The 15,022-nt window shown below is 55.4% G+C and overlaps 2 protein-coding genes across 6 annotated transcripts in view; one reads left to right on the forward strand and one right to left on the reverse strand.

Moving 5' to 3' along the window:
* LOC108298251 (P2X purinoceptor 6-like) overlaps positions 1-4,793 on the reverse strand; it is a 13,374-nt gene extending 8,581 nt beyond the window's left edge. Inside the window, exons 1-2 of one of the 3 annotated variants that reach the window (XM_037735704.1) lie at positions 3,976-4,792; positions 3,248-3,398 (exon numbers count right to left, since the gene is read on the reverse strand). In XM_037735704.1, the coding sequence (XP_037591632.1) occupies positions 3,248-3,398; positions 3,976-4,139 (315 nt within the window). In that variant the 5' untranslated portion in view covers positions 4,140-4,792. Of the gene's footprint in view, positions 1-2,859; positions 3,399-3,975 lie in introns of those variants that run through there. The other 2 variants (XM_017520966.2, XM_037735703.1) reach the window with 2 other exon arrangements.
* A 167-nt stretch (positions 4,794-4,960) lies between these two features.
* The window catches only part of LRRC74B (leucine rich repeat containing 74B), a 17,654-nt gene continuing 7,592 nt past the window's right edge, over positions 4,961-15,022 (forward strand). Inside the window, exons 1-7 of one of the 3 annotated variants that reach the window (XM_017520963.1) lie at positions 4,961-5,179; positions 6,422-6,564; positions 6,933-7,065; positions 7,989-8,195; positions 10,491-10,645; positions 11,626-11,741; positions 13,594-13,672. In XM_017520963.1, the coding sequence (XP_017376452.1) occupies positions 5,041-5,179; positions 6,422-6,564; positions 6,933-7,065; positions 7,989-8,195; positions 10,491-10,645; positions 11,626-11,741; positions 13,594-13,672 (972 nt within the window). In that variant the 5' untranslated portion in view covers positions 4,961-5,040. The remainder of the gene's footprint in view (positions 5,180-6,421; positions 6,565-6,932; positions 7,066-7,988; positions 8,196-10,490; positions 10,646-11,625; positions 11,742-13,593; positions 13,673-15,022) is intronic. The other 2 variants (XM_017520964.1, XM_037735701.1) reach the window with 2 other exon arrangements.

Consider the following 15,022-nt stretch of genomic DNA (forward strand, 5'->3'; position numbering starts at 1 on the left):
AGAGATGGGGTTTCACCATGTTGACCAGGATGGTCTCGATCTCTTGACCTCGTGATCCACCCGCCTCGGCCTCCCAAAGTGCTGGGATTACAGGCTTGAGCCACCGCGCCTGGCCCACTTTTTATTATTTTAATTTTAATTTTTGACTCATTACTAGACATAATGATTGTATTTTATAAAATATGTCTACTTGAAAATAATTTCCAGGAGTTCAGTGCTACAGTGAGCCATGATTGTGCTCTGCACTCCAGCCAACTCCCACTATTATTGAGACCTTGTCTCAGGAATAATAATAATAATTCTCGGCCGGGAGCAGTGGCTCATGCCTGTAATCACAGCACTTTGGGAGACTGAGGTGGGTGGATCACCTGAGGTCAGGATTTTGAGACCAGCCTGGCCACCATGGTGAAACCTGGTCTCTACCGAAAACACAAAAAGTGGCCGGGCATGGTGGCAGGCACCTGTAATCCCAGTTACTCAGGAGGCTGAGGCAGGAGAATCGTTTGAACCTGGGAGGCGGAGGTTGCAGTGAGCTGAGATTGCGCCACTGCACTCCAGCCTGAGCGATAAGACTGAGACTCTGTCTCCAAAAATAAAAATAAAAATAAAAATTCCAAAATCTTTTTGGTAACTTAAAACCTTAAAGTTATACTAAGTTAGATTAAAAGATGGTTATTTGTTGAATATCTAGATCATTTCCAAATAAGATATAGCACAGAAACACTAATTGCTGAACATAAGTATAAGCTTATAACTTTAGTTTCTTACTACACAGGAACAAAAGATATCTGTGTCTCTCAAGAAACATGTCCTGGGCTGGCCATGGTGGCTCACACCTGTAATCCCAGCACTTTGAGAGGCTAAGGCAGGAGGATCGAATCAGCTCAGGAGTTTGGGAGCAGCCTGGGCAGCGTAGTGAGACCCCATCTCTAAATAAAATAATAAAATTATCTGGCTGTGGTCACGCATGCTTGTTGTCCCAGCTATTCCAGAGGCTGAGGTAAGAAGATCGCTTGGGAGTTTGAAGCTGCAGAGAGCCACGGTCATGCCACTGCTTGCTCTTCTTACTAGAGCCTCCCTGAGCATGTGCCCGGCTCTGGGTAACACACTAACAACCTGGAGAGTACCCAGAGGCAGGACCAGGAAGGGGAGGGCCTGGACACCTCACGGGAACTGCTGTCCCATTACCCACAGGCTGGGAGGCCTTGAGAAAGTGAGTCAACCTCACTGAGCCTCAGTCTTCGCCTCTGAAATGGGGATCACAGGAATTCCTACCAGGCAGGGGATATGTGAAGACTGAACGAAATGATTTACGAAAAGATGTAGCCCAGCGCCTGCGGGACACCAAGCACGTGCTGAGCCTTTAGCCACCAGGGAGGGAGAAAGGGAAACACGGGTGGCCACCCGGGGCCGGCGGAGGAACGAGGGGCCGCTGGGAGGCTCCTGGGCAAACTCACCTCTGAGCATCTGCCCTGAACTTGGGCTGGCGTCACAGGGAAGTTGGTCACAAAGAAGAACACGTTCTCTCTCCAGGAGGCAAGTCTTAAGGTTGGCCTGGCCAGGCTCGCATTGACTGGAAAGGTCCGCAGCTGGCAGCCTGGTTTATGAGGGAAGGGATCTTGGCCCCATCAAGTCATTAACGCTGTCCCCCCGCGAGGCAGACTGAAGCAGAGATGGGAGGCTGGCAGGGGTTCTGAACATTTCTGAGACCAGGAAGCCTCGTGCCTGTGTCCCTCTCTCAAGACAAGTTTCTTTCTCATTTGCTCAACCAAAATATCTTTTTTTTGGGGTGAGGGCAGAGTCTCACTGTGCCATCCCGGCTGGAGTGCAGTGGCACAATCTTGGTTCACTGCAACCTCCGCCTCCTGGGTTCAAGGGATTCTCCTGCCTCAGCCTCCAACTATCTGGGATTATAGGCACCCAGCATTTCACTTTACTCGTCCAGACTTGAGTGCAGTGGTGTCATCAGCGCTACTGCATTCTCTAACCCCTGGGCTCAAGAGATCCTCCTGCCTCAGCCTCCCAAGTAGCTGGGACTACGGGCTCCAGCTACCATACCTGGCTTCAACCAGAATATTCCAACAGCCTGCTGCTTCTTAGTACTGGAGATCCAGGGGAGAGCTGGGCCTGGCATCTGCACAGGATGGAAAGGAGGTGAGTCTCCCATCCCACACACGGGAGCACTGGCATGGCAGAGCACAGGTGAGAAGACGGAAAGCTACCTGTGGTCAAAGGATGGCCAAGGACGTTGGAAGGGGAGGCTGACCCTCCAGTGCTGCTCATGAGAGCACTGTGAATTTGGGGACTGCATGCCCAGGAAGGGAAGGTGAGGGCTGTGCAGAGGGTGCTGGGAGTGGGAGCCATCAGGATTAGGAGGCATGGGTGGCAACCATCATTGGCAGGGGGCCTCCTGAGGGTAGAATCAGGGGCTGCAGGCTCTGATGATGCCCGGCGTGAAAACTCAGCCTGATTGCTGCGTGGTGTGCACCGAGCAGTAGGGAGTGGGCGAGAGGGGCATCTAAGGGCCCTCCAGGAGGCCATAGACTCATGCAGGCATGGCATGGGCAGCAGTGAAAAATGTGAGAAGGGACAGGAAGGGGTTGAGACTGAGTCCTGGGTCAGGCTGAGGCACTAGTGAATGTCACAGCCCTCGTGACTAGTGGATGTCACAAAGACCATGCCAGGAGAGGGAAACAATTGATCTTTGGACATGTGGGTGTGCACCTGGAAGACAGCTGTGCTCTGGGCAAGTGGTCACTGGGGCTACATCCTGGGCATCGGAAGAGCAGGGGTGGAAGTTGAGGCTGTGGATGAGCTGGGTGGAAGGAGGGAAACGCAGCCAAGAAGAGCAGAGGAGGAGCACCTGACCAGGGTTCCCCAGGTGAGGGAGCAGGGCTGCAGGAAGTTCCAGGCTCCAGCCCCCCACGCCCCTCCCACACCACTCTCAAGCTCAAGCCATTAGTCCCAGATACTCCTTTCTTTTCTGTTGGCAACCTTTGGAAATGCAGTCTCTCTGGCCCGGCTTCTTGACCAGACCATTTTCCCACCCAGAAACCTCCTATACATCCCCAAAAGTCCTGTCCAGGAGCTACTCCTCTGTGAAGCCCTTCCTGAGAACCCCCAACACCCCCCCAGCCATCTCTGGCATCACATGCTTCTCTCTCGCACACACTGGCTGCATGGCAGGGGTCCAAGCTCTTGGTGGGCAAAGGACTTGCAGCCCTGTCAGCAGCACCAGAGCCCCCACCTGAGGCAGCTTCACGAAGTCAGCCACATCCCACAGCCGGTTTCCAAGCTCCTTGATCTGAGTCACAGAAACCCCTTTGAGTCTGGTGATGATGGAAACCTGGGGGTCCAGGTACCGCTCCTGGTAGCCTTTTTTGGTGAGGAGAGCCCACCTGGACAGGAGAAGATGGGCAGTGTGGTGTGTCCCCAGTGTGTAGTGACAGGGGCAGAGCTGGGCCCCACATGCTCAGTTCTCTCCCCATACCCTATAGGCTCCCAGCCCAGTATCGAGGGCCCCACCTCCTCTCTGGCCTCACTTCCCACCCCAGACCCCCTGAATAAGACAGAAACTCCAGCTACGCACCAGAGAGCCAGTGCCCTCAATCACCTTCACCAGCCAGCACCACCCCCAGCCTCAATAGAGCCAGCTCCCCTGACCCGAGCTACAGCTGGTGGTCTCTCTGGGCGCCTAGTGCTCCAGCTCTCACAGATGTTAAGGACGGTGTCCTGTGCCCCATGGGTGGGGTTCTGGGGAGGGGCTGGGAAGGAGGCAGGTGGGCACACAGGACAAACTCACAGCTTGTTCTTGTTCTCCCGTCTTGTATCACCTACCTCCCACCCCATCCCAATCTGGCCCCCTCCCCTCCAGCCCCTAAAGAGCCCAACCCTCAACCTCAACGCAGCAGGACCAAGCCTCACCCCCACCTCTTCCCCTGCCCCTCCAGCCTGGCCAAAGCTCTTCTCTCTTACCCCACCACATAGATCACGATCCCAAGCTGCAGCAGCCTCTGCAGGGCGCCCACCCGCCAGTTCCTGGTCATCACATACTTCTCCGTCTTATAATCCAGAAGCCCCCAGCCTACCGTGGCCCCTGGGGAGCCCATGCTGCCAGCTCCTGCTAGCTGCGGGCACATGAGTCAGCATGGCAGCTGCAGGCACAGCAGAACAGGAGGCAAAGCAGGGCCCGAGCCAGGCCAGGCAGCTGCTGTTAAAGGGACACTTCCACTAGAGCAGGATTCAGCCTCCAACACCCAGCCGTCAGCCCCTAACCCCAGCTGCCCTGCACCTCCCACCTCCCTACATTCCCTTTGCTGGGCCTTGGCACACAGAGAACAGCAGCTCTGTCCCTGTCCTCTGTCCTCTGGCAAGGAGAGCTGTTATCAGTGCTGTGAGAGGACGGCCTGAGGGCAGCAGCAGAGGGGCTGGGAGGGTGTTGAGGAAAGTTTCAGGAAGAAGTGACCTCTGAGCTGACAGTTGCAGATTCTGAAGTTCAAAAGCAGACAAAGACGGGGATGGAGGTTCCCAGGGGAAAGAACAGCGTATGCAAAGGCCAGCGCATGTAAGACAGCTAAGAGCCACAGACTGAGAGGGGTGACCTGGTTCTGCGAGGTTCGCCAGGCCCTCCTGAAACGCTGTACCCAAGTGCAGTGAGGAAAACACAAGCTCTGGAGTCAGGCGCGTTTCCCAGTCTGCGAAAGTGGGTCGATGCTGGAACCGCTTAGCGAGGCAGGCAAGATAAACGTCGCAAAGCGCCTAACCTCGTCCAGGGTCCTTGCAGCAGGCAGTTATCCGCCAGGGCCGGGAGCCTCTGCGCAGGCCAGCCAGGGTTTCTACGGCAATCAACAACACCGGGTTGCCGGGGCGACCGCCGCGGGGGAGCGCATCGCTATTGGCCATGCTGGACGCCAGTCGATGGACGCCACATTCGATTGGTCAGCGCGGCCTCAGACTCCGCCCAAATCCCCGGGCCGCGCTCTGAGTGAGGCGCCAGGAGGTAGCCGCCTCCGCATCTGAGACTGCGAAAGGGTCTTAACCATGAGGGGTTCCTGCGAGAGATGTGGGAAGGATGAAGAGCAGAAGGAAGAGGCTACAGCGGCCTGTGAGCATCTTTCAAGGGTCCTTGAGGCGGAGCAGAGTTCCGAGGACGATTCGGACTCCGACCTGGAGACGGAAGGTGCTAGGGGCAGGGGCCAGGCCCGACTCCTCCCGTTTGGGGGTCTTCTCCCGCAGGAGTGGGGGGAGGCGGGCTGGGGCCAAGGGGGCAGGAGACCCCTGTCCAGCTGGAGACGTACCCCTCTGCGGGGCGCCTCCAGCTCCCTGCCCTCCCTTCAGAGCTCCCAGAAGCATTAGGTTAAAATGCAAAATCCCGCCAGACAGTGCCCAAAGACTGCCCTGAAATGGGACCAGAGCTGGCTTTTCCCAGTCCACAGGAAAAACTAAGCTAATAGATGTATAGACTTGTCGGGTGCCGTGGCTCACGCCTGTAATCCCAGCACTTTGGGAGACCGAGGCAGGTGGATCATGAGGTTAGGAGTTCAAGACCAGCCTGGCCAACATGGTGAAATCTCATCTCTACTAAAAGTACAAAAATTAGCCGGGCGTGGTGGCGCACGCCTGTAGTCCCAGCTACTCAAGAGGCTGAGGCAGGAAAATCTCTTGAACCCGGGAGACGGAGGTTGCAGTGAGCCAGGGTTGTGCCACTGCACTCCAGCCCGGGCGACAGAGCGAGACTCCGTGTCAACAAACAAACAAAGAAACAAATAGATGAATGGAATTTAGAATTATTTTAGTTTTTTCTCCCCTAAAGTGTTTGCAAAACATTGGTGGTCTGCAATCCAGGTTAAAAGACACAGCGTGCAATTTGGCATCAGACAGGCAGAGGCCTGACTCTGGCAGGATTGGGTACTTACTAGCTGTGTGATTCTCGGCACAGGCCAGCCACTGTTTCTACAGCAACCAGCAACATTGGGTTGCCTGGGCTCATATTAATAATAAATAAATAAATATTTATTTATTTATTTGAGTCAGCGTCTTGCTCTGTCACCCAGGCTTCAGTGCAGGATGATAGCTCATGGTAGCCTTGAACTCTGCACTCCAGTGAGTCTTCTGCCTCAGCCTCCTGAGTAGCTGGAACTACAGGGGGCCGCCACGTCAGCTAATTTAAATACTTTTTTGTTTGGCTATTGTACCCAGGTTGTCCAGCTTTCTTTCATAGCTGTATGACTTTAAGGAAAAGATTTGCGTTGCCTGAGCCTTGATGTCCTCATCTGTCATGGGGGAGGGGGGCAGTGGTCCCAAGGAGCAGAGGAGGCAGTGCTTCTGGAGGGAAAACAGGCCAGGTAGTGACACAGGGCAGGGGGGGAGGCAGGTGGCTGTGCCCGTGCAGGGGTTCACATTTGTCCCCGTCTCCTACCAGGCACCCATGGGCTTGGAGAACTGGTCAGGGATACCCTCTACCTGAGGTCTTGCCAGGTCCATAGCGTTGTGCCCATCTCCTGCTTTCTGTGCCAAAGGAGCGCCCCAGAGCTGAACCTCCGGCACCGTGGCCTGGGGCCCCAGGTACCACTGGAGGGACACTAGATCCAGGCTTCCAGGGAGAGGCCCCGGGAGACAGCAGCCATGGGAGTGCTCCTGAGTCTGTCCCACACTCCCCAGCTTCTGCCTGTGCCAGAAATGCCCCATCCCCCACATCTGGGAGACAGATGGGATTAAGGCTGTGACAGGTGGCATTAAGGGTTGGGGAGCCTGCAGGCCCCTAACCTGCTGGGGACTCAGGGAGAGCTGGGGGTGGGGAGGAGACCTGGGTGGAGCCTAAAAGGAGATGCAAGTGTTCCTTAGGCAGGTGGGAAGGGGAGGGAGGCAGAATGAGCTGAGCCCTGGAGCATGAGCCAGGATAGTGGCCAGTGTGTTTGCTCTGTCTGTCCCAGGGTGCCCGTGCTCTGGCTTCCTCATTGAGCTCCAGTCTATCGGTCAAGCGGCTGGACCTTCGAGACAATGGGCTCTGTGGGGCAGGTGCAGAGGCCCTGGCAGGTGCCCTGAGCAAAAGCAGCAGCATCCATGGTAGGTGCTGGGCCTGGGGCAGGTGGGCAAGCGTGAGTGCTCCCTTTCCTCAGGGATGAGCCTCTACCCCTGAAAGCTGGGCCGTGTCACCTGGGGCCTGCTGGTGTTGCTGGTGGATAGAGGAGGGGGTCTCATCACAGGAGGGGATATGTAGGGTGGAGCTAGACCCTCTGCTGTGCAGACAATGCTGGATACAAGTCCCTTCCTCACCCGCTCAACCCCATTACTCCCTCCCTTGCTGGGCAGCATCCCCTCTTCACCAAGCACATGGTAGACTCTCAGTACCTGAATCCACACAGGGATTGGGGGTTGGGCATTGTAAGAAGCAGGTAGGTAACGTGGGAGTTTGGTGGGTGTGGATCCAAAATGCCAGCTCTGCCACTAAAGAGCTGGATACCTGGGCAAGCAGCTTAACCTCTCTGAGCTTCAGCTTTCCAATCTGTGAAATGTCCCCCATGGTACCTCATAGGCTTGGAGCTGTGGTGAGCATGAAGTGAACTGCACTCCTGAAGTGGTCAGCAGTGTATGACCTATGTAAGTGCTCCATGCACGGCCACCTGGGCTATTACTGCCAATGCTGGCAGTGGGGCAGTGAGGGCTTTTGAAGTGGCTGGTGATACCACTGCCAGACACAGTCATCAATGTGATGGCTGCCCCTTCCCCATGGCCGTCTCTACAGTACCAGGAGGTAGGCGGTTTTAACCGCTTGACACAGACGCTTATGCGCACACACGGAGGGGGAGGTCAGGGGCCAGAAGGGACCCAGCCATTGGGAGCCGCAGCCACCATGCAACACTAGGACAGTTCTCCTGTAAGGCCCCTTCCTCTGCCTCAGACCTGGAGGTTTAGGGGACAGCAGAAGAGGTAGGTGGGGGGTGCCCAGCTTTGTGTCCCACTGATAAAGGAGCGGTTTCGTCCCCCAGATTTGGACCTGTCGGACAACCAGCTGGGAGTAGCAGGAGCGCAGGCCCTCTGTGCCGCCCTGACTGTGAACCGGGCTGTGCAGAAGATGCAACTGTCAGGGAATGGCCTGGAGGAGCAGGCGGCCCAGCACCTTGCTGAACTCCTGCTGGCTCACACAGACCTGAAGTCCCTGGACCTGAGCTATAACCAGCTGAATGACCAAGCAGGTAATACCTGCCCAGGGCACCATGGGTCATGAAAGCTCAGCTTCCTGGGGCAGGGGTGGGTGGGGCTTGGCAGGACCGCACTGCACATCACCAGGGAGCATGTGCTCTGACTCCTGCTCCCCACACAGCCACCTTGGCCTACTCCCCTTCCACTCCAGCCACACGGAACTCTTCATTCCTTCCACAAATACCTCATTGCCCACTGCTGTATGTGCTGGGCACTGACTTACCCACTGGGGATCCACCTTGAACAAAACCAAGTTCCTGACCTCAAGGAGCACATGCTAACAACAACATTCTCAGTCATTATTGGTGCTACAAAATAAATACTGCATGCTTCTAGAGAAGAACAGGGACCCCCTGCTTTAAAGAGGTGGCTGGGGAGGCCTCTGTGAGGTGACATTTAAGCTGAAATGTGCAGAGTGGGAAAGAGACAGCCATGGCAAGATCAGAGGGAAATCATTTCATGCAGAGGAATAGTGAGCATGTGGGCCTGTTTCCCAGACTGGCAGACAGCAGTGTGACCAGGCTAGGGAGTCAGGAAAGCATGGCCAGGCTGCAGGGTGGAGAGGGCAGAGGGGTCTGCAGGGCTGTAGGTCATGGCAAAAAGGGTGAAGATTTTATTCCAAGTGAGGTAGCAGACATGGCTGGAATTCCTTGGTCTCATCACCCTCTCTCGTACCCCTGAGCATTTGCAGGGGCTATCGGCTTTGCCAGGAATTTGCACTTCTACCTGCCTCTCCTCAAATGGTCCAATAATAGTAACGACCACCTGGGACCCTGGGTTAGGCATGCAGATGCTCACCCTGGAACCTGCTGAACCAAACTCTTAGGGGAATGCTGGTGAATCTGCATTTTAATGGATGCCCCCGGAGAATTGTCTTTCCTGCAATGTTTCAGAAACACTGCTGTGTCTCAAGCAGTTTAGAGCAAGTGGGGTGACATGAGTCTTGGCCTGTGAGAATTGGCCATGGCATGTAACTTCCAGAGAACCAGTTTGCCTCCCAAGAAAATTATTGCCAGAAGTCAGTGAAATGAAAAGTGAGGCTTGGTAGGGCACTGTGGCTAGCTGTAATCCCAGCAACACTCTGGAGGCTGAGGGGGGAGGATTGCTTGAGGTCAGTAGTTTGAAACCAAACTGGGCAACATAGTGAGACCCAGTGGTGACAAAAAATAATTTAAAAATTAGCTCCAAGTGGTGGCATGTGCCTGTAGTCTCAGGAGGCCGAGGTGAAAGAATCGCTTGAGCCCAAGACATCAAGACTGCAGTGAGCCATGATTGCTCCACTGCACTCCAGGTTGGGAAACAGTGAGACAACAAAAAACATGAACTTTCTTCCCTCTTTAGAGACTGTTTCACTGTTATGATGTTAAAAGCAGGTATTGTGAGTGCAGCTGGACTTTGTTTCTTAGGCAGGTGCTTTCTTGTGTGATAACTGTTTGCTTTGGTGTTCCTGTGAGGTTGTGGGATGACTGTTGGAAGGTTCTGCTTGGCTATGCTGTTCCACCTTCATCTCCAGGTCTCCGTATTTTGCCCAGGCTGGTCTTGAACTCCTGGCCTCAAGAAATCCTCCTGCCTCAGCCACCTGAGTTGCTGGGACCACAGGCACATACCACTGCCTGGCTTTCATCTTCCCTTCTCTACCACCCCCATCTCTTCTCTACCACAACTGTGCCAGCCCTGTCACCTCTTGCCTGGCCTATGGCACCAGCCTTCCACCTGGTCCCGCGGCCTCTTGCCTCTGCCCTCACCCAGCCCAGTCTATCCTGGACACCTGCCACTTGCTGAAATGCTAATCTAGCCTCATCACTTCCTAAGGCCCTCCCTGACTCCTTGCCACTTGTATGCATTGCCTAAGCCCCTTACCTTGGCACTCAAGGCCTCTCCACATCTCTCAAGTGCGCGTTACTCTTGCCTCACCTCACTGGCTTCTCCCTTCCCGGCCCCAGCTCCAGGCCTGCGTGCATTTCCACAGGTGCCTCTGCCATTTGCACTTCCCCATGCCTCCTCTCCACTGTGTGTGCACAGACGCCTGTGGGGAATTCCTCAGTCCCGGGTTATCTCCTCTGTCCTCTTTCCTGACTACCCCCAAAACAGGTTAGCCACCACTCTGTTCCCACGCCTCCCCCTTTGCAGTCAACATGAATGGCTCACATCCCATTCATTTGGATGTGTATCTCCCCATGAAATGTGAGTTCCTGAAGGGCATGGCAGGCCATGTTGGTTTCATGTCTGTGACCCTCCTGCCCAGCAGAGGCTCGGCACACAGTGGGCATCAGTGTGATATTTTGAAGGAGTGAAGAGAGCGAGTCAGAAGGTCTCCCTTGGTTTTTCTGAAGGGGAGACACTCGGACCAGCCCTGGCAGAAAACACAGGACTCACCGAGCTTAACGTGAGCTGGAATCACCTCCGAGGCCCAGGAGCTGTGACATTTGCCAGGGGACTGGAGGTAAGGAGCCCCCACCCAGTCAGCCCTGCAGCCTGTCTGCTGGGGCCGGTCTCCCAGGGACCAGCTCTCTGTCTCTGCAGCTCTTTGGAAATGACCTTTGGATCTTCTAAGCACAGCTTAAAGATTGTTTCTTTAGGTGATTTTAATTTTCCTGGCTTCACTTAGTTACTAAAATACGCTGTGCTCACTGTCACATCATTTCCTGAAGGGTCACTGTTGAATGTCTTACACCTTCCCCAGCTGGGAAGGTACATCCATGCGGTCCGGTGACACACACTCGCTGTTGGGCTTACGCAGGTGCTTTCCTCAGATGATGCCATGCACCTGTGGATGCCAGCACAGCCTCTCAAACCTCTACCTGCTCCCTTGCATGTTGTGGTTCATAGGGCTCGGGAATGGGTGGCTCAAGCTGATGTTAGGGTGGCACAAGGTACCTGCAATGTCCCCAGTGCCAGATGCCCTGTGGAGTCCTCCTCAGGCCATGGCAGTTGCTGTCTTGCCCTGATACAGGGGCTGACCTTGGGGTCCCGCCCCACAAGGTGGCATGTCACACTGTCTTGCCAGAGCACCCACTCTTCTCCCCATCACAGTACCCTGGGCGGGTTTCATCTGACAGCTGTTCACTGGGGCTTGGGATCCCTGCCTTCCAGACCCATTAAGTGGGTGTGGAGTCTGATCATGTTTCTGGGGCCTGCTGCTGCTCTGCATACTCCCCTCCCAGTCTCTCTGAGGGCCATTCACATCTATACCGGCCCTTTCCTATTGTGTCCTGGGCCATTGGACTCTGATGGCCACCATCAGCCAAGCTGCAGCCACCGGAGACGTGGATGGCACTGTCCTGACCCTTCCTTGAAGCCTCTGCCCTTCTACCCTTTGTCCCTGATTTTTGCACCTCAGGGCTCCTGGTCTCTGAGGCTGTGGCACCGTGGCTTGCTCCACGGTCAGACAGGGTCCCTTGACTTCTCTCTTTGGTGTTCCAGGCAAATATCTTCCTTAAAGTTCTAGACATCTCATACAATGGCTTTGGGGATCCTGGAGCCTCTGCAGTGGGTGAGGCTCTCAAGACCAACAACGTGTTGGAGGAACTCAACATGAGGTGAGGATCGCCAAGGGGCCACCCCAGGAATCACGCGCTCCATGATCTTGCTGCTGAACCACGCAGTGGCGTGATCTCAGCTCACTGCAACCTTCACCTCCAGGGTTCAAGCAGTTCTCTACCTCAGCCTCCCAAGTAGCTGGGATTATAGGTGCCTGCCACCACGCCCGGCTAATTTTTTGCATTTTTAGTATAGACGGGATTTCACCATCTTGGCCAGGCTGATCTTGAACTCCTGACCTCTTGATCCACCTGCCTTGCCTCTCAAAGTGCTGGGATTACAGGTGTGAGCCACTGCACCCTGCTGTCCATCCTCCTTATCACTGGAGTTTATTATTGGTTTGTTTGTTTGTTTAACACAGAGTCTTGCTTTGTTGCCCAGGCTGGAGTGCAGTGATGAGATCATGGCTCACTGTACCCTTGACCTCCCAGGCTCAAACAATCCTGCCACCTCGTCCTCCCAAGTAGCTGGGACCACAGGAGTATGTCACAAAGCCTGGCTAGTTTTTTATTTTTTGTAGAGACAGTCTCCTGCTGGCCTCGAACTCTTGGGCTCAAGCAGTCTTCCCACCTCAGCCTCTGAAAGTGCTGAAATTACAGTCATGGGGAGTTCATCATTGTTACATAGTGACCTGTGATTCCTACGCACAGGCAGATGGCTGCAAATTCCACACGGTGTATAAAGCATCTTTGGCAGAGCCTGGTGCATGGTGGGTGTTCCAATGAAGCTTTTCTCCCTTGTAGAAGAGGAGCTAAGGCCAGGTTCTGTGGCTCAAAACCGAAATCCCAGCACTTCCAAAGGCTGTGGTGGGAGGATCCATTGAGGACAGGATTTTGAGACCAGGCTAGGCAACATAGCGTGACTCCATCTCTACACAAAATGTAAAAATTGTCCATTTCTGGTGGCATGCACCTAACATTCCTAGTACTTGGGAGGTAGAGGTGAGAGGATTGCTTGATCCTAGGAGTCTAGAGTTCAGGCTGCAGTGAGCTGTCATCATGCCACTGCACTGCATCCTGAGTGACAGAGCGAGAAAAATGAGCCTAGTCTGGATGGGGCGAGGCAGGATCCTGACAGGTGGGCCCCGGTGCCTGTTTTGCTCAGCACGTGGCTACTGGACCATGCCCTGTGTGAGGGGCTCGTCTAGCCAGGTGGAGTTCCAGCCTAGGGGGGTGGCACAAGCCCAGAGGGAAGAAAAGAGGTGGACGCCAGAGAGGTCATGGGCCAGAGGCCAAGGAGGTCATGGGCTGCTGTGGCTGAGACCCTCCCCAGGGCAGCCCCCCTGTGGGCAAGGAGGCCTCTCTCAATCCTGTTCAACTTTCCTCCCATGGGAGGAGCTAAGACTATGCGCAGCCACAGGGGCTGAAACTGGAGGTAACAGCTGGAACTGGGGTCTGAGAAGTGGAAGAGAAATGGGACTGGCTCTGGAGACAAAGCAGCCCAGGGCGGTGCTGAGGCCTGGAGTTTGGGAACAGCAGGAGGTAGAGCGGACTTGGACAGAAGCTAGGTGATTTTTTGAAATAGACATTGTCATGGTGATAGGCATGAGGTGCCAGCTGGGGCAGTGCACATGGTAGCCCCTGCAGAGCTCAGAGGGCCAGGGCGCGGCAGCTGGTGTCCATCAGGACAGGGGCGCTGTAGGCGTGTTTGCTGCATGATCCCTCTGAACGGTGTCATCTCCACCTTTTACACGTTGACCTGCCCAGCGTTCCTGGGGTGTGAGTAGAGGGCTGGAACGAGAGACCCAACTTGGTGGCTGCAGTGGCAGCTCCAGTGGGCACCCGGGGCAGTGGGCTCTGCACAGCTGCTAGGAAGCTTGCACAACGCAGGTGTCTGTTGTCTTTGCTGCAGCAACAACCGCATCTCTGCGATGGGAGCCCTGAGCCTGGGCCTGGGCCTCCGGGCCAACCAGACGCTGAGGATTCTGGTAGTGAGTGCTAGCCTGATGGCTAAGACCCCAGCATAGACCTGCCCTGTACCAACCCACACAGATCCCTGTGTCGTAGCCCCCACCCAGGGGCAGCCAGCAGGTGCACACAGGCTCCCTCCCTTGCCACTCACCCTGCATCTGAGGCCTGGCCCTCCTCCTCTCCCCTTCCTTCCCTCCCAGCCTCTCCCCTACACCTTCTTGCTGCCCTTCCCTCTGCGGGCTGGGGTGCTGCTCTGCTGAAGGTGGCTGGGCACCCCTTGTGTCTCCCTCATCTTCTTCCCTGCCTTTCCCTGGCCTTGCTGGGACCCTGGCCCCACCCAGGTGTTCTGTTGGCCACTGCTCAGGCTGAACTGAGGCCTGGTGCGCCCAGCTGGGGTTCCTTCCCCCGGGTTTGCAGATGGGGAGGGAGTGCTGAGCAGGACAGGGAGCAGAAGATAAGACAGGGAAGGGAGCCAGGTGAGGCGGGAGCAGGTCTCCAGGGGACCACTGTGCCCACATCAGGTACGTGGTAAGGGACAGTATCGCCAGCTGGGTGCAGACATCCAGCTCTGCCATCCCTCAGCTCCCCACCCCAGCCTTCCCTGGGCTTCTCCCATAGCTCTCCTCCCCTTCTCCCTGCCCCACAGGAACCCGGACCTCTCTGAAGCATAGACCTGCGTTTCCAGCCGCCTCATAGACAGTCTTCTAAATGTCCCAAAGTCAATTTGACAGTCCAACCTGAACATTTCAACCCCCTCTAAGGGCTGCCTCCTGGTGGGGGCTCCTTCTTCCCAAGTCACTAGGTGGGGTCCAGAGCCTTCCCGCTGCCCCTCCCTATCCCCAACCCTCCCTCCCACCTCCTGCAGGAGCTCACCCTGCTGGCTCCTCCCTCTTCTCACTTTCCCTCTCAGCTTCTGTGAACTTGCAGGGTTCCTGGCTGCAGTCCTTCCTTCCCACCTGCTACCCCTTCCTTCCCAGCTGCGACCTTTCTAAACCAGAAAATTGCCCTGCTTTAAAATGGTTGGAGTTTTATCTCCTCTGGATAAAGTCAGTCTTCAATTGCAGCATCATGTCATGGGGAGCTGGGTGTGGTGGTTCACGCCAAAAATCCCAACACTTTGGGAGGCTGAGGCAGGCAGATCACCTGAGGTCAGGAATTTGAGCCCAGACTGGCCAACGTGGTGAAACCCTGTCTCTATTGAAAACACAAAAAAATTAGTCAGATGTGGTGGCGCACACCTGTAATCTCAGCTACTCAGGAGGCTGAGTCAGGACAATCCTTTGAACCCAGGAGGCGGAGGTTGCACTGAGCTGAGATCTCACCACTGCACTTCAGTCTGGGCCACAGAGCAATACTTTGTCTCAAAAAAA

Source organism: Cebus imitator, unplaced genomic scaffold (genome assembly GCF_001604975.1).
Source record: "Cebus imitator isolate Cc_AM_T3 unplaced genomic scaffold, Cebus_imitator-1.0 Scaffold919, whole genome shotgun sequence".
NCBI lineage: Eukaryota > Metazoa > Chordata > Mammalia > Primates > Cebidae > Cebus > Cebus imitator.